The 19985-nt window shown below is 29.4% G+C and overlaps 2 protein-coding genes across 13 annotated transcripts in view; one reads left to right on the top strand and one right to left on the bottom strand.

Moving 5' to 3' along the window:
- Window positions 1-14557, bottom strand: part of LOC125076315 (disco-interacting protein 2) — a 64844-nt gene extending 50287 nt beyond the window's left edge. For all 6 annotated transcript variants that reach the window (XM_047688413.1, XM_047688416.1, XM_047688415.1 and 3 more), the window contains exon 1: window positions 14363-14557. In XM_047688413.1, coding sequence (XP_047544369.1) covers window positions 14363-14447 — 85 coding nt within the window. In that variant the 5' untranslated portion in view covers window positions 14448-14557. The remainder of the gene's footprint in view (window positions 1-14362) is intronic.
- A 2562-nt stretch (window positions 14558-17119) lies between these two features.
- The window catches only part of LOC125076294 (protein phosphatase 1 regulatory subunit 12A), a 41645-nt gene continuing 38779 nt past the window's right edge, over window positions 17120-19985 (top strand). For all 7 annotated transcript variants that reach the window (XM_047688387.1, XM_047688392.1, XM_047688391.1 and 4 more), the window contains exon 1: window positions 17120-17735. In XM_047688387.1, coding sequence (XP_047544343.1) covers window positions 17493-17735 — 243 coding nt within the window. In that variant the 5' untranslated portion in view covers window positions 17120-17492. The remainder of the gene's footprint in view (window positions 17736-19985) is intronic.

The raw sequence follows: 19985 nt of genomic DNA, 5'->3' as shown, positions 1-19985 counted from the left end.
AACGAATGCTTCGTTTCATATTTCGACATATTTACAATATTTTAAAGTTAATTAAAGTCGAATGTATACTATATAAATAGAATCAAACATTGACATACGTATAAATTGTTTATCTTTTTACATATGTTTTTTTGTTTTGTTTATGCGTTTTTTAGATTGCCAGAAAAACTAATAATTCAATTGATATGGAATTTACATGTATATATAATTGGGCATCACAATATTTTTCTTTACCAAAATAAATAACAAATTCATTTATACATTACTTGTTACTTAACTGTATTGTAATACTGGTCAATTTAATTATTTAAGAAAACATCATGGGGAAACCCTAACTGTACTCGTGCTAAGTGGAGACAGGTAGTTAGTTAATCGTAAAGGGAGGGGAACGAAACTATCGTTCAAAATGTCCTCTACAAGTGTTAAATAAAAAATTAGTCGAATTTCATTCAATAAAATATAACGGACTAATTTATACTAAAATCGATAATTTTCGACTGTATATTAAGATGTATGATATTTTCTTATTAATTATTTTACCAAAGGCGGAATAATGATACTTATCTTTCGAAACGTTTTGTGTAAAAACAAATATCTTAATGTCCATCATAAGCTGTATTATATACTTTTTTATATCATATAATAAGTCGAACTTACAAATGGACCAGCTGATATTAAGTGGTTACCACTACACTTAGACTTGGTACTGTAAGAAATGTTAATCATTCCTCATAGTACCAGTTCGTCACCAAACTTGGTGTTGTTGTCGTGACTATAGTTACACTAACACATTCACCCTTTAAACTGCAACACAACAATAATATACATTTCTGTTTTCAGTATAATATTTGGTGAGAGGATGGGACCTACCCAGCCGGGCTTGTAAAAATCCCTACAACCATAAAATGATGTTAAGTAACAAATTACTAGCTACTGTTAATTTTCGTTCTTCTACCTTAAATGACCACCTATTGTCTATATTCCTAGTCTATTTTCTATGGACACATTTCATCGGTGCAGTTAATAATATGTATATTTATATTGCCAAGCAATGTTACGGTTAGAATGCTTGTTGTAGCCAAACCTAATTGGGTATTAAACCATTGACGTAATAGCGTAGGGGTCTGAATCGGAAGATATAATAAGGAACATGTAATGTATGTTGTATACATGTCTACTGTTGCATCTATTTAATTGAATATTATACTAACGGTTGTATGAAGTATGTATCCTAGAATCTGTTACACATATTAGTTCGGGTTTTGCACGTACTATATAGATTTCCAATCAAATCGAACCCTTTAAAATATGTTTTAAGGATTATCAATTTAATATTGCCAAAGAAGAGAAACAACTCTTTCATCCTTATTGATTTTGACATATATGTACTTGTGTAAAAATCTATACGCCATTTGAAAGAAATATCTATTGTACTAATTTCCTATATAGGTAGATTGCAAGCGCTTACAACTATTTTAATAACTGAGCTGTGTCGTATGTTTCTGAAGTTTACAACTATTTTCATTTCCCATCCCTGCATGAAGCTTAATGCGTCGTTTTAACTTATTCAATCAGGAATTATCAGTTGTTTATCGCAAAGCGTTTATTCATAAGTTGAATACAAAACGCTTCCATTTTTCAAGGAAATTTGAAAATTAATAGCACTATAAAATTCAGAGTAAATTAAAACACTAAAACTTGGTGCAAAAAATCAACGTTCTATTCAAATATAGTGTCATTAATACGAACATATTCGCTATAATTTTAATATCAAATTAATCGAATGTTATGTTAGATGTACTAATATTTAATGTTTATAATAATATAAATAAAGAATAAAACTTTAACACCTATAAGCGGATCTCAAGTAATTTTCTTTGAAAATAAGTTGTTCAGAAAATAAACATGACTAGTTAAACTTTTCAATCCGATCCATCCAATTAGAAATTTAATCCTAGCCTTATTAGAGTCTTAAGATCGTTAACAGTTTTTTTTTATTCAATTGTAAATGCAATCCGTTCAAAGTAATGATTCAATCAAACACAATACTGCTGCAGAAAAGAAATGTAACTATATAAAATGCACGGAAATCTTTTTTCATTTTTCCTGAATAAATTCCAATTCGCAATACAACAAGGGAAATGAAAGAGTTCGATTCAATTCAACGTGCAATAGAAGAGTAAATGAAAGATATTTAAAGTGATTGAACATGTTTGCAGACTCTTTGGTTGTAAGCGAATGTTTTGATATGAATTATTTTCCTGACTAAGGAGCAAAACTGAGTTAATACAGTGAAAACTACACATTCCTACTTTGACCTACTTTTAAAAGAGATATCTATGGATTTTATTGCATAAAAGTTATTTTATTTATCGATGGCGAGTTTGTTCGCTTTTCGAAATTGTTTCGGAGAACAAAGTAAACATCTAGGAATTACTTTTATATTTATAGCAAATATTCTTTTGATCGGAAATATGAGCGGAATTCTAAGCAAATAACTCGTATCCATAAAGGCCATTTTAACTGAAGACATTAAGAAAAACAATTACGAGGAAAGTGTTTAATCCATAAGATTATTCGAATTCCTGGTTCCTTAAAGCGTACACTAATTTCCCTATTCTCTACTAACTACTAAGAATAAATACTTTCTCTGTTAAACAGCTGCTGTTTAAGTTAAGCGTGTTGGTGTCCGTTAACTATTTCGCACGTGCTTGTTAATCGCGCTACGTAAAGCTGCTCATATTGAACAGAGCTATGAAAGTTTAAATTAGATTTGTCCCTAGTGAGTTGTTGAAGCAACTGTCAGAACAAGTTTTGACTACGGCCGAGTTTCTCTGACTGTTGGATACACAATGAACATAATATTCAATTATTAATAATTAACAACTTGTTCAACTGTTCGAGATACATTCCGCATATATTTTGCAAATTTAAGTAATTTTTTTGTAATAATGTTTGTAAAATTTTGAATAGCAAATACGACTCAATTTTGACCATTTCAAGGGGGTCATTCATTTATTACGTAAGACGATTTAGGGGGGAGGGGGGTCGACCATGTCTAATGTTTTCTTACAAGGGGGTGGGAAGGAGTCTCTATAGTTCTTACGCAAGATCAAAAAAAATGCGCAAAGTTAAAATTATTTGAATAAGGTTTGATTGTCTCGTTTCGGATGCGTATAAAACGATATTTCCATTTCCATGACAACGGGCGGGCCAAAATATAAAGATTATTAGTACCTACCTTTGAAACATAAACATTAAAATAAACCAAACATGTATTCATTTTTTCTTTAGATTCTTATGTAATAAGTATTAATAATAGGGTGGGAGGGGTCAAAACCAACGAAAATAGTCTTACGTAATGAAATGAATGCCCCCAATGGCTAATCTAATAAGATTAATACTTATATGTATCGATCTTTTTGATAATTATTATTAATATGTCACGTTTGTAGCAACTGCGCTAGTAACAGTTGCAACATAAGGGTAGAGAAACGGATATGACGAAATTATAAGAGTTCCTTGTTCGAATGCGAAACCGCAAAATAATAAAACTTATAAAAATATAATAAAACCGTAGCCTGCGCACAAAAATAATACAATACCTTAAAACTAAACACAAAAATATATCAGACGATTATTATGAACGCAGAAGAAACTCAATGTCTTTTTAGTAACCACGGCTAAACCACTGAGCCGAGCGTAATTAAATTTGACTTAGAGGTAGCATGGAAATACAAATTTGAGGCTGATAAATCAATGGGAAACCTTACATGAACTATCCGCAAAGTATTTTGTTTAATATGTATAAAAATATCGTTCTCGGACGTCATATTACATAACAAAAACGAATCGAATAAACAACAAAAGGCTTTTGACTCCGCTTGTGACACGTCACGCTTACATTCAGTAAAATTCAATTTCAAACAAATGACACGGCTAAAGTGATAAACACAAAGCTCAGAGCATACCTTTATTAGAATTCCACACATTTCTCCACTTTTCCGTTCATATTCGTTCTATTTTAAAGCATATTATTTTTCCTTGTAGATTTATTTTCATTTAAAATTCTTTACTTTCTTCACACATCCTACAAAGTCTGTTAGGGACAGAAGTCGTTAAGAATTAATAAATATGTATGTATCTAGACATTGAGACTATTTTTCATTATTGAGGGGTGTTCACGAAATGTAGCTAAATTTATATTTATTGAAGAAGAGAAAAATCACAGAGCTATTCGATTTCGACCCATTCATTTTTATCATATTTCTGAACATAAAATAACCATAGTACGTCAATTGAAATGCATTCTAATTAATAATACGAATTTGTAATTGTTATAAATAATATGTGATGTCTCGGTGTAATGAACACTGTACTTGCTGCCTGCTGGCTTAATTAATCAAGTGTTCATAATTGCAATTACGCGTCGGATGAAATGGTTTGGAGTCGATATCATAATCTATTATACAGACATATTTAAGAAAAACGCAGACTGAAACCGTATGAATTAAAAAATATACACTCCCAGCATTAATACCTATTGCAACATTAAAATCGGAACTCCCTTTAATTAACTAATAACAACAAAATTATAAAGAGCTACGTTTTGTTTATGTATTTGTTGTTTCCGGTTTAACACAAAAAAAAATCTAATCAGATTGTAATGGACCTTTTATTTTAGTGTTAGGATGGGCAATTAGAGCAAACACACTATTCGGCCGTCCGTCGATTTATTTTAAATATGTCAAAGGAGTTTGAAATAAAATTGTCGGTTGCACTGGGCAAGAGAACGCTGTCTCTACTCCCATAGAATACCACTATGTTTGAAAAATTTGCAATTCTGTAATTAGTTTACTTAAATTATATCTAAAAGTACCATTGCTTATCAAAATATAAACAACATAACATAATTATGATAAATATTGTTAATTACAATCGTACCTGTAGTAGTAGAAATATTACGAGATATTTAAATAAAAACAATAATATATATATATATAATAATATATATATATATATATATATATATATTTTAGGTCGCGGGAAGCCGCTGGTTGCGGGCTGCACAGGACCGGTCGTTGTGGCGATCTTTGGGGAAGGCCTATGTCCAGCAGTGGACGTCCTTCGGATGACATGAATGAATGAATGAATTTAAATAAAAGCGTGAAAAATGAGCACACGTGTTGTACGTATCCATTAGTACAGTACGGGTGGTTAGTTCGATTAGGGAACGTGTATATGTCATCGTTTAAAAATTGGTCTGCTTTTTATCCCTATTTTAACCATGTGAAATCGAAACAGATATTAAAACAAATAAAATAAAATCCCAATTATATTAATATATGTCCGTAACTTTTGATATTTTAATGTACCTAAATTAAGCAATCATCATGTATTTCAGAAATGATTATAAGTTTTTTGGGCAAATAGAACTTCTATGAGAATTTAAATATTAATAGTTCGGTTTGTTTTATCAATGAATATTACTTATTTAATATTAATCTATGTGATAAGTACGTGTGATGAATTATATCACTTCACGTTGCTTAAGCCCAACAGTGTCAAACAAACCAGACAGCTTAGTAAAATCCTCTACTCAGACAAGTGCAATAAGTTAGGATTACTTTATTATTAATTTCAATAAATGTAAAGATTAAAATGTTTTCATTTCCTAATGTCACATTAAAAAAGAAAAACATTTTAATCTTATTTAAATATTATTGTCATAATATTTTAATAATTGTACCTTTTCTCATATTGAAAAATATAACACAGAGTGATACGAGGGCCGGTCCGTGTAATTCCGGTATCTGGATGATTTATTAACAACAATAGTGCATGAATTGCCTCAGCAGCTAAAGTAACTCTTCGAGGCTACAATTAACAAAACATGTTGTTAAATGATCGCATTATTATTCCAGATAACGCGAGAAATCGAGGTTCAAACAAAAATATATCTAAATAATTTTAAAAACCGTCTACGAGGAGACTTTTTTGCTTATACAGATCCTGGTCCTTCATTATACAGTGTCCAAAAGTGATCAAGTGAATATAAACACGGTACAGAAAACTTTTTAGATGACTCTGGGACCTGGATCTGTCTTGTTAGTGCAAAAACTTTGGGAAAGGTGAAATTTTCAAAAAACTTGTTATTGGAAGATATGGAGTCCCATAAAAGTCTAAATGTTATCAAAAACTACTAAGCTTTGCGGTACCATTCACTCCATACGACTATAACCTTAGAATAGGAATTATCACTGGATAGTTAGCTTAGACGAAATATGAATCAAGAGTACCATCCTTCATGCCTACATCGAGACATTTGTTATTAAACGAAAAATAATTTCATAATCAAATAACATAGAAACTTTATAGGGTTTTTTTTATACAAAACATTGCATTTGTGATAATTTTTTAAGCAAAATCTAATATTCAATAAATCGATAATATTTTTGCTTATAGCATTATGCTTACAAAGTAATTTCGTATTTATCTATTCGTAATGTCAACATAATCGAAAACCGGTTGATATAAGTTATTAACAGCGTGCATATTGATAGCCACTATCGTAGTTACGATATGAGAACGACTTATAAAATGCTAATGTTTTTTTATGCAGGACGCATACGCTACGTGCACGTGGTTGCTGTAAGTACCACATTGGCGTTGCATAGATGTCAGACCAATTCAACTTATCCGTGTCCATTCATCAGCAAGTGAATTCTGATGAGTATATCGTACGTGGAAACATTTCAAATGTAACCGAACTATGAAAAATTGTATGATACTCGATTAACAGTGATTAATTATTATTTTACATTCCTTTGCATTGATTTATAAGTTATTTTGTTTATTCGGTTGGATGATTATCGTCTCTAACATTTCTGATTATTATTAAAATATATTAAAAATATATAGGATGTATTTATTTTTACTAATAAAAAGATATGATATTTAATTTGTCACTCGCGTGATTTGCTCCTTCATGTTATGTATACTAAAATCACAGATGCAAGTTTAATTCAGTCCTTCAATAAAGCATTACAGAGTTATATTACGTAGAAACAGTAAATGTGTAATGGAGATTAGATCCTTCAATAAAGACTTATTTTTATCCCGACATGATGGAAGAGAGATACGGTAAAAAATAAGGATCAAAAATCTTTCAAGAAAATTCAATACATAATAATCTTCAATAAAGTTTTATAAAATTTTTAGGGATATATTATTTTTTTTTTAAATAATATGGTCGACATACCATTAGCTTAGGTCAATTTTCAATCTGTATCAATAACGACGATATTATAGCCAGGCCTGTAGTCATATACAATCTACTTCATAAAATTAGAAAGAAAAACACCGACTGACAACGCATTGTTTATAACGATGGGTCTAATGGAAAGAAATTATGCACAGGTATTCCTATACAACATAAATAAGCACCAAAAAGGACTTTTAAAAATTCACTTCCTCGGGTCGTTTAATTAGGAGATAAAAGTTTGTATGCAGATTCGTTTCTGCTTTTTGAAATATGGAATTCGGTATTTTTACTTGTGTTTTTGATTTTAAGTCCGTTAAAGCGTTTCGGAGAAATTATCAAACAAGAAGGCAAAGTCAAAATTACTCGACTGTTCGTTGCAATAGTTTCTGGTTTTTGTAAAAGGAACGTAAGTAATCATTTATTGCGTAACTTAAAATATTTAAGACAGGAAGCTCTCTATTTAAAAATAACAGTTTCGTACACATTTGAAACACAAGGAATCATTTTGTAGTACAGTTATTTTCTTATATTAACAGTTGGCTATTAATTTAAGTAGTTTCTGAAATTGAAATGTTGAATCTTGAAATTTTATATTCATTTTAGGTAATAGTGCAATGGCGTCCAAAATGAAGATTACATAAGAGAAAACATAAGCAGAGACGAGTTGCTACAGTAACGACCTAAAATAAGAAGAAATTATAGAAAAAGAACGTCGGAAATACCAGCAGAAGAATGAAAAAAGGATCAAGAATAATTAATTAAATTTATTATTAGTTTCAGAAGTTTATGAAAAAACAAATCTTTGAAATAAATATCAAGTATCTATCTCTATGGCATGGCTAATATCCATAAAAGGGGTTTACTAATAATAGTTCGATTTCAAAATCAGAGACAAATAATGAATATTGCTACCGGTGGCAATTCTTTGTGCATGTTCGTCTACAAATGGGTACTTTCTAAAACTAAACATCGATAATTACTTTGTTCCTGTGTCAAAGTATTAAATTGCGCCTTGTTAACGGTTAAATTGTTTGCCAAAATTTACGTGTTTATTAAATTTTTTTTAGAATACAACCTGTATTCTTGCCGCTTTTTTCACACTAAGCGATTAATATGTTTGAGGGATTTCTGAACGACTGCTTGTTTCTCAGATATGTTTAAAAGTATACCATGTTTGTCAAAAAAAGTCTCAGTGTTTCTCTTGAATCATAAAATAGGGAACCCGTTTTAAAATGCTGATCAAAGTCAACTGATTTGACTTTAATTGAATGTTCGATGACAGTTGATGATGGGATAGGCGACCAATATAAATAAATAAGTAAATCTGACTTCGCTGGTTATTTCGAAAACCGCCAATTGAAAACAAAAGACAAATACTAAATTACAGACAGTTACGCATTTTCACATCCTTTCTCACAATTAGATTATATGGACAAAAGTAAAAGAAATACAGGCATAAAAATCTTGCAGATTTGTTGAAACTTAAAAATTACCAAGAAGAGTATCAAAAAAACTAATGTGCTATTGTTTGATGAAAGTTGGTTTTTGACAAACAAAATGTCCAAAGAAATTGATCATTAACACTACAAAAGCACATTAAAATCTTAGATCACATGGTTGGCGGCGCAATATGTGGAAGCCATAGATAGGCACTGACGATCACAAAACAAATTAAATAAATAATGATATCGGAAGTTTAACCGTGCATATTTACTTGGGGGAATACATTTTCTAATTAGCAGAGAATGATCTCATAGTATACGACTTTTCTTTATAAGTCCATACAAAATTAGGAATGTGTATTAACTATTAAACTTAACGATAGTTATACACAATAATGTATTTATAAAAGAATCACATGCTCTTGGTGGTATCGCTTTGTGTAAGCCTGTCTGGGTAGGTACCGCCTACGCATTAATTATACTACCGCTAAACACCAATACTTAGCATTGTTGTGTTCAGATTTGAAGAGTGAACCAGTTTAATTACGGGCACAGGGAACATAACTTCTTAGTTTCCAAGGTTTGGGTTATAAAAAATGGTTAGTGTTTTTTTCAGTGACAATGTCGATAGGTGGTGCTTACCTGTACCCATCAGGTGACCCATTTGCCAGACCGCCTACATATTACAAATTAATAAAAAAATAAGATCACAGGTATATACAAAAAATTGAAATTTAGTTTCTGGAATATGGGCGTTTTATTTCAAACACCGACACTGCGGTCCGTCGTGTCAGTTTTTTCAATTCAGTAGCGCTTATATAATGTAAATTCACATAAAACGTAAGGTGCATTTAACTAAATTAATAAATTAGAATCGCACGGCGAGATGCTATATAGAAAAGATTCTAATAAGAAAAAAATATAGTTTTTTTTTGTTCTTGACAAAACACGAGGATCTTACAGGAAGGTCTTGATACTTAGAATTTGAGCGAGCACCACTCAGTTTTGATGTGCTCAATTCGCGTTTTAATTAATCATGTGTTCAATGGTTAAGTAAAACAGACAAGTGCAGGAACCTACATAATATGTCAGATTAAATTCTACCAACGTTACTAATTCGTAGTGGTGCAGCGTTGTGGAATAAGCTCAAAACGAGACATTCAGAGGAGAGGACGCCTTTGCCTGCCGTTATTATACAAAGATAATCAGCCGGGTATCAAGACCACCCGACGATAAGTTACAAGCTAAGCACTGCTTATGTTACATATATTAATCGTTTAATACGGTGTGATCTAAGTCCAATCAATACGACATTTGACAGTTAATTTGTCTTTAGTGCCACTGGTTCACTCACCATTCAAACAGGAACACATCAATTCAAATAATTGTTGTTTGGTAGAATAATTGATAAGTGGAGAGAGATAGACCTGCACAAAGTCCTACCAAGTATAAGAGTCGTGTCATAAACTTCTGATAAGATAGCTCTTATTTCCTTACTCACTAATATATGATTATATTGAATGTAAGTATTGAAAAAATAATAGCGTTAATGACATTAATAAATCACACAGTAATTATTTTATCAATTATTATCAAAATAATATTATATAAGAATAATATACATTTGCTGTGCTGGAAAAATTGCAACAAATCAAAGCGAAGGTTTTGATGAAATGAAAAAACAAAATATAAGATCAAATACGCTACAATATATATTAAGGCACACTCAACATTTCATACGAACAGTACTTGAAAGTTATTTTTTAAAACTCATTTCTTAAAAACTTGCCTCGATCGGTAAATATATGACTTTAAGGCGCGTAAAGCGCATTCATATTGTGGGTAATAATTATTGATTGCTAACGTATACGCTAACATAATGAACAAAGTATGTACGTCAGTAGTTACATGAACAATACATAAATAAAAACGATTTAATACAAGGATAATATTTATTTAAACTATCCTAACTATTCTTCGTGTACGATTTGTTTCGTTCGGCTCGGTTCGGTTTCCTATATACTTTGTTTATGGAATCAGTCTTTGACTATGTTCTGGGAATATTTTATTTCGCGGGAAACGTTTTTTGTCTGTATTTCAGCCCACACAGTGCAAACTGTCAACGTGGGAGTTTCATTTAACTCTTTGCGATGCGTGCGCAGACATACAATGGTATTGGTGATTATGTCCATAATTAATGACATTTTAATTTGTACCCTACAAGTACGAACCTTATGTAATCGCCTAAGTATACAATTATGTATTAAATAGTAAATATAAATATGTTTTTGTTTTCTTTTGCATTTGAGTGCGATTGTTATTGTATTTGCTAGTGACATTACATGGAGTGTTTTGGCATAGTCCGATGAATACACAAATTTTACCGCGGGGGTATGGGATGACAGTAATATCTAGAGGCGTTATGACATTATCTGTTTTATTTTAAAAACTTGAAAACGAAACAAAGCATGAACTGATTGACTCAATGCTTGCAATAAAGTTGGATATATAATTGTTTTGTTTCTATAGTTGTGTAATTTTAATGGAACAAATAAATGTTATTTGAACGATAGAAGTAATTAATTTAAATAGTTTCCTTTAACTTTTTCACTTTAGTCTGAACATTTATTACAATGAATTACTTGGAAACGCAGTTGGGGCACAGTTCTACCAGTATTAGTCACCACGTCACGACGTCAAACAAGTTTGTGTTGATACGTCATACCTAATATATAAAAGGGCCTAAACGCCTCACAGAATATTATTGCGCCAAAACAACCTAGCTGACGAATGAAAAAGTTATGCGTACGGTTCACTGAACGTACGTCAAGGACTTGATAGTGTGGTGGTTTGCAATGGGTCATGTACCACTACACTATGCATGGTAACTTACTTACAAATATAGAAACGAAGTTTAGCTAAGTTTTAAGTTCAGTCTAGCTATTTGTTTAGCGAAAATACTTTCTGTATTCTCTCTCTCATTCTCAGTCTAAGTTATAGGGATTTTCAACTTTATACCTTTAGCAAATAGGATGGTATTTGCTTAATTAAAATAAATAGCGTGGCAGTACCAATATAAATAAATATTTATATAGCATAGATGTAATCAAATACACAGTTTTTGTTAAAAAAAAAAACTTGTTATTCACAGTGTATTTTTATCCAAAAAAACGTTGCTGATATTCTTATAATTGTATAGTTAATGGTGATAAGTATATTTTATTTCAAGGTATTTCTAAAACTCTGATGAGTCCACTGAGAGAATACAAATTAACTAGTTAAAACATTTTCTACATAAGGTAAAACATCGTTTCGCTTTTCTCGAATTTCGCTAAGCTTACTCTTGCATTGTTTTGGGAAAGACATATTTATAGATAATTTTAAAGGTCTAATTTGTGTATTTAGAACCAAATCGTTAGAACCGTTTATGAGATACAGGAAATTAAAATGTATCTAAATATTTATACAAGAATTACTCATTAAATATTATAGGATACTTAAAGACACTGTTATCTGAAGATGTGGTAGTCTTCGAGTAATTGTTATGAAAGTGTAGGTAAAAAATAAATGAAAATAATTACACCCATTACTTGTAATAATTTACCGTAAAAGTATGTTCTCTATTAAGAAAAGTTTTTCTAAAGAATACATGTAAATACTTTTAATTAAATTTTCTTTATACAGTTGCATTTTAGATTATTATTTTTTCATTTACTGCCCAGTTTCGTTATTTCTGCTGATATTGTTTTTTTTTATTTTAATTATAAGGACATATTTTTAATGTAAAAGTGAAATATCATTTAAATCTCTATTAATAGTTCTTTTAAAGTCAAATTGAAATATTATCATTAGTTATATTTTTTTATACTATTACAATATTGTAAGCAGTCATGCTATATTTAAATGCACCATCACCAGACTAATGAAAATTTACAGAGTAAAATTTTACTAAAAAAACGTAATAATATATTTTTTTTAATTTATTGAAATACAAAAAAATACAAAATAAACATTTGAAAATTTTAAAAGTAATATTCGCTTTGCTGATCTCTGCTAGCATTTTGTTTTCAATGGAAAATTCGCTTTGCATACTTATACAGCAGTATAAATGTACTTGTTTCTATGATATGACAAGAGAACTATGGCTCTGTACGAGTCTCACTTAGACAATTGGTAGATATTTTTAAAGAAGTATATATATAATTCAATGTAAAAATTTGAACCTAAGACACAATTTATTTAACTGCTTACCCAAGTCCAATTAGTGATCACTTAGCCTTTATACATCGCATTGCACACCCTATGCTATTTTTATAAAACCGTTTAATATTTGTAATATTAATATCTTAATCATCTATCATCTTACAATAAATTTAAGCTTTTGTTATCTTATCAGGTTTTTTTTATTTATATAGACTACACTGAGTAATCGTTATTTTTAGTCTTTCTATTATTGACAAATATATATTGTATGTATGAATAAAGTCTTTTATAATTTAAAATCAATTAACTTGATTATAAGGCAATATTTCTTCAGTGACAACTATCTAATTGTTTTTGTGAATCTCTTTAAACAAATAAACAATAATTTATATTCTTGTAATATAATTATGTTAAATACCACGTTTGTCACTACTGTATTTAATACGATTGAACAACAAAGGCAGCCTCATCATTGCTAATGTTTATTACTTAAATAACATGAAAAATAGTAATAATAGATTTGAATTGGACAATATTGTATTAAATATATTATCATATTGAGTAAGTTGAGAATGAAAGACAATGCTATATAATAACAAGCTACAAAGAGATTCTACATACATACAATCAATTTATACTTTAAGAGTTGTTTTATTTTAAAAATTCTGATTTTAATATATTTGCATTAAATAAATTTTACTCATTTCATTTAAAAGACAACATAAGTAACTGTAATAAGTCAAATTACCTTTAATAAGTAATATATTTATAAAAATTTTCATCTAGTTAGTTTGATGTTAATTACATAAAAAATCATACACATGGGTCCATTAAATTAAATTTTAACAAGTACAGAAAATTTAAATAACAGCAAATTTAAATTAAAATAACTAATATGATATTGAACTGATTTATTAATAACATCAATTAATTATATAATTAAAACAAATAAATAATCATAATTTGAATTTCTATAAGCAAGGATCAGACACACAAAAGAAAAATAAAGATATATACATCATTAGCACAAGTACGGATTCTATGTGGAAGTCGTGTGCACACAAGCGTCAAACAAAGTTGTACTTTGCAATTACGAAGTTGCTTCGGTGTTGAGCGTCTTATTGAATAAAAAAACATTACAGACGAGAGTAATGCATTCCTTGTGAGATCATGTGTGACAAAGCGTGAAATAATTAAATGTTATTAACTTCAATGTGAGCAATACCCAGAATACGGTTCGGCATCTTTGGGCTCTCAATATTTATCCGAAAATATTATATCAGCTGTCAATGATTACGTCAGTTAAAAGTAGAGCTGAGTTCGCGTAGGTTTAAAATTAAAAATGTTTAAATTTAATGCAACTTTTTTTTAAACTAAAGTTTAAGTTAGACCCACAACAACTCAAAATTAACAAATTATCGATCTGAGATTCGCAGACTTGCTACACTCTTACCTTCCGATAACTCCAAGTCCAACTCTGCTAACTTATCTCTTATCTCGTCCGGCAACTTTGATATATCAACACTTAAGTCAGCCATAGTGAAAAAGCACTTTTTCACATAAAACAAATAAAGTTAACGACAAAAGTCTAAGACACCATCGTGACATCTGGCCATCTTGAATTTTGAATATTCTCTGTCCAGCACCAGCAAAACTACTAAACTGAGTCAGTTGTGACAAAGAATAGCACCAGATGTCGCTTTTGTAAAAAATAAATCGCAAGTTAGTTCTCAATACCAACTCAATTAAATTATTTCCATAAACAATATATTTCAATTTTATTTTCAAATATTTAAATTTAATTTAATTAATAGTAAAGAAATATAATGTGTACACTATCTACTAAACATTAAAATTATTACACAAAATTTAAGGTAAAAAATGTTGCCAAGCTTAGAAAACTGTTGTCAATTTATAATCTGTACAAGTACAAACTGTATTGAAGTTAATAATTTAATAGTTCAAAATAGATAAACTACCTAAATTTTATATATTTAGTATTAGAAAAAATCTCTTCATATATGTATCTTTCAACCAATTTGAATAAATATTTTATAAATTCAGAATAGAATAAAATAATTACTTTGATCTTACCACAAAATAATTAAAATATTATATTGAACAAATTTACACACAAACACTAAAGTTCTTAGATGAAATATAGTAAGAATCACGAATAATAACTAAAACAATAAAATTTACTACTGATTAATTTATTGCAAATAATAAAGTAAACAATTTTTTTATTTATGAACTTTGATGTAAAAACAATAATCTATATATTACATACTATTAATGATGACGAATACGTCTTCCTGATCGATTTCGGTCACAATACAGGTGTATTATTTACTCCCATAAAATTAGAAACGACATGCTTAAATCAGCTGCAGGACCGACAGTTTTACGTGATTTTGGAGTGTACACACTTCTAACTTCAACACCAGGCTATCTATGGGCTAATAAGATTGTTCTCGAAAACACCTAATAGCTTTTTATAGACATAACGTGGATCTTGAATATAAAACCTAGGGATCTGCAGCCTATTAATATCTAACGGCTAAACCAACGAGGCAGTCAAACTAGAGACAGAAACTGTGCTAATAGCCTATATTATTATAAATTTTGCATTTAAGCGAAAATAATTGCATTTGCCTGTTTGTTACGCTTTAGGCTAAATCACAGAACTGATTTTGGTGAAATTTGGTGCAACGCAAGCTTCAATTTCAAGGAAGGACACAGGCTACTTTAATTCTTTAATTTAAATCCTCGTTCAAATTTACCCCATTGGAAGTTGAAGGGTTGTATGTGAGTTCAGTTTCTTCAATTATGAAGATTATAAATCGATAAATAGGTATACCGATATAAGGGACGAAATATAGTAAGACCTATTATGATGATGCCAATCTACAATACAAATAATTCATTTCGAATTAGGCCCCAATACATGTTCAATTGTGAGGGAACAAAACTATATAATCTTAATTTGAAGATAGTAATGTATGTATTCATTTATTTTTACTTTAAAAAGAAATCCTTCGGATACCCAAAGTAAAAATCTATCCAAAACCATAACGAAAACCGACAAAAAAGTTTTAATTTTGTTTTTATAACGTGTTCAGTCTTTGTAAAGCGGACTTTTTTACTTTTTAAAGCCAAAAAATTGAGTCCAATTTTTTCCTTGAAATTGTTTTTATTTCCTTTTTTCCAATTCCTAAGAAATTTTATATCCGTGACTGTAACTATCCGAAATACAATTCAATAATCCGAAATAATTTTATATCTGTAACCATACATAACTAACTGGTTAAATATTATTCATTTATATGAATTATAGATACGGTTATCCGTATCTATATACATATCCGAAATTTCATATGTATTCGAAAAAAATGTATTCTTTTATAAAAAAAGTAAATAAGATAAATGTCTATCAATTTATACAATATGTTCTGACATGTACAAATATTTAGCCTATAATTAATTAACCTATGTAGCCATTAATTCCTTATATTTTGTGTATTTTTTAATTTCGTTTTGTTTAATTATGTTTAACTTTATTCATAATTGTTGGAGATTTCCCTTAGTATATATTTATTGATCTCATTAATTGTATAATGTTACCTATTTGATTTTATATATGTTAGTTTTTTTTTTAATTTTAATAATTGTGTAATTAGTATCAGTGGAAATTTAGCTGATGTACATAATATTGTATATTTTTATGCCATAAATGTCATCTCATTGTTTGTTTCCCTAAAAAAAAAAAGTAACATCCCTGATCTCTACACTAGACTAATTCTGCTTCCTAATAATTTAAATTTTGATCTATAATTCGAATAAGTATTATTATTGTAAAATTACCTAAACAATAATAAAATAGCTTGATGACAATGGATTTTCATGCTGCTGCTGCTGAATTCAAAGTGAGTGAAGCTGCGTGAATTTTATGAGTAGAATAGATTTAAAAATGCAAAGCTTGAAAAGTAATAAATTACAATATAAAATAAAACTGTTCCTTCTTTACTGTTGTTTTAATTCAGTCTGCCAGGATTATTATTCCTCATCACCTATTAAGTCTTTTTTTTGTTAATGTCTATCTAGCTTTTAGTAAGTTAGTTTTCTACGTTCACATTTATCATGACATAGACAACATTTGATTTGTTAAATGGTAACATTGGTTCCTGGAAAATCATCCGCTAGGTGACGCTAGGTGTTTTCTTCTTCCCGTCATTCTCATCCTAGTTTTCTTTTTACTTTTAGTTAGAAGGTTGTTGGCTCTAAATTTATTCTCGTAATGGCTGCCACGCTAAAAGTGTAGCTTATTGGTTATGTCATGTTCAAAGTGTCTTTAGATGGGTGCATAAAGCGAAAAACTCAACAAGTGTTTCAAACAATGATCGCATGAAAGCTGTAAAAATATCAATCTCCCTAGACCGTTTCTTCTTTCATGTTTCCTTTTTTGGCAATTAAGTTATGGACTCGGCGTTTGTGTACTGTATGTAATAAAAACATAATCTATGCAACGTAAAAAGTGTACATCGGGACCATATTGAGTGTCAAGTGTATTGAGGGTATTTAAAATGACGGATCCGAGAACGTCGTCAGCTCTGTTTAAGAGAGCCGAACAGTTGAAAAGATGGGAGGAATCCGATACTAATAAACAGTCATCGATGCCGAAAAGAGCATCGAGGATACAGTTTTCATCGGGCATCGTGTTTTTGGCGGCATGTACCGCTGGAGACAAGGACGAAGTACAGAAATTATTAAAAATGGGCGCTGATATAAACACCGCGAACGTGGACGGTCTGACGGCTCTTCATCAGGTCAGTAAAATTTGTTATCTTACAAATAAATTATTCAAATATAAAGGTACTTGCTTCTTTGTCATCACAAAATTTCATTCTTAGACTTTTGGCCTGTTAATGTATTAACAGACGAATATTTGTAAATTTGTAGTAAAATAAGTATATATGACATATGCACTTTTATGACATTGTTTCTGAATAATTATAGGTCTAAAATTATGAAACCCCATACCACTTAAGGTGTAAAAAGTACACTATTTAGTCCACTATAGAAAGAACAACCATTCAGTCTATTTGATATATCATGCATTAGGTATTGTTTATGCAAAATTTCTAAAATTTGATTTATTGATTTAAAATTACAGTTAAACTTTCTAAATTTGTTTTGAATACTTTCATTAAAAAACTTTTATAAATTCATATTCAAGTCATAATTTGTATCCATTTTTGTATAGTGTGTCGTGTTAGGTAAGTACGCTGGATAATTTAGTTTACTTAAAGCAAAATTATTTGATTCCAAGCAAAATTATTTAAATGGTTCTTGCAAGCTGTTTTTCCTGTTAGAAATTATTATATTCAGTGTTACAGATATGATTAGACAGACAGACTATTAATACTGCAGATAAGATATTATTATTCTTATTTAGATTTGTATTCATAAGTATTAGTCTAAAGTAGTTATTTTACATAATATTCAAGCTTGAAATATACCAGACACATCACAGTACAGGATCTACTCACAGTTTATCAACTCATATCACTTATTTGAATCATCTCAATCATTTCATTATGATTAAGTAACAGTCATCCACTTTCGTATTTATTAAGTTAATCAAAAAATGTGGTCTGATAAGATATAAATTGATTTTATTTTCTTTCGTTTTAAAGCAATATATGGATCTTATAAATTATATAGGCATATATTACATATGTTTTGTATGCATAGCATTTTTTACATAAACCCCTCACTTTAAGCGCTGAAAAGTGTTTGTGTGGTAACATAACAGTGTGTCTTCTTTTTTTAATAATGGCGAAGTGGTATGTTGTATTATGTGATATAAAAATTCATACTGACTGAAATCTATTTTGCAAAAAAATTCAGTTGTTTGTTGTACACGAAGCTGGGCACTAGCCTAGATGTTATAATATTTATTTTATCCTCTTCCCTACCTCTATATTTAATGTTCAGGTATAGTTCTTATTAAAAACATGTAATAATCTTGTTTTGTGGTAGATTAACTAATGATATCCACTCAGATAGGGCAGAACAACTATTACTAGCATATGAGAGGAAAGTTTGTGTTAATATTATGAAAATAGACTCATGGCATTTATAATTGCATGCTCTACTTTTTATTCATAAGCATTAACACAGATTGTCATAAACTATACTGTGAGAATTATTTTATATATTTCTCTTAAGAAGAATAGATGATTAACATTTTTTTTTTATATATATATACAATCCCATAACAAATTTGCTATGCTTTTTTTGGGTTTATGGACACCTAAATTCATTTAGATAGACTTTTATGACAAAATTTTGATAAATAATTCTATGTATCTTCAAATTGAATTGAAACAATTTATAAATTATAACTACAATGCTACTTAGGGCCTGAGTTGTAAAAGTTATAAACACATTTCACATGTTTGGTTTACTTGTCATTTGTTAAACAATATTTTGGACGTTTTGAGATATAGGGCAATGTTGACTTTATTAATTTGTCAATTACTTGCTGATATAAGATATAAGACGCACAAACACAAATGTATGATGTGGAATAAGTAATAAATAAGCATTATTACATTCAAGTTTTATTTTAAGTTAAGGATGGTGTAATAAATGTGGCAACAGCGGTCTTATTGCTTCCAGTTATTTTCTCCAAACAGAATTTGTTGATAGGTTTTTCGTAGAAATAAAGGTTGTGTGTAACAAGATTCTTATATGAAATATACCTGTTGTCAAGTTTCCAAATGGCATGTTTTGAGAAATGAGGTTTAATAACTTTAAATCTCATCTTCTAAACAAATTATAACATACTTTGTTTAGATTTAATAATTTTAATTTATTTTATGTTATATTTTGTTTAATCATACTTAAATATTTCTAATAATAAAAAGATTAAAAACAAACAAACAAACAATTAAGCACAAAATCATGTTTATTCATATAAGGAAACAATATATACACATAGCTTTAATTTAAGGATAAATAAACATTAACAGCTATTTAAAAATATTTATGTATTTAGAAAAATGTATATC

This window comes from Vanessa atalanta, chromosome Z (genome assembly GCF_905147765.1).
Source record: "Vanessa atalanta chromosome Z, ilVanAtal1.2, whole genome shotgun sequence".
Lineage (NCBI taxonomy): Eukaryota > Metazoa > Arthropoda > Insecta > Lepidoptera > Nymphalidae > Vanessa > Vanessa atalanta.
Note: the sequence above shows the minus strand (reverse complement) of the source record. Positions and strands in the feature narration are given on the sequence as shown.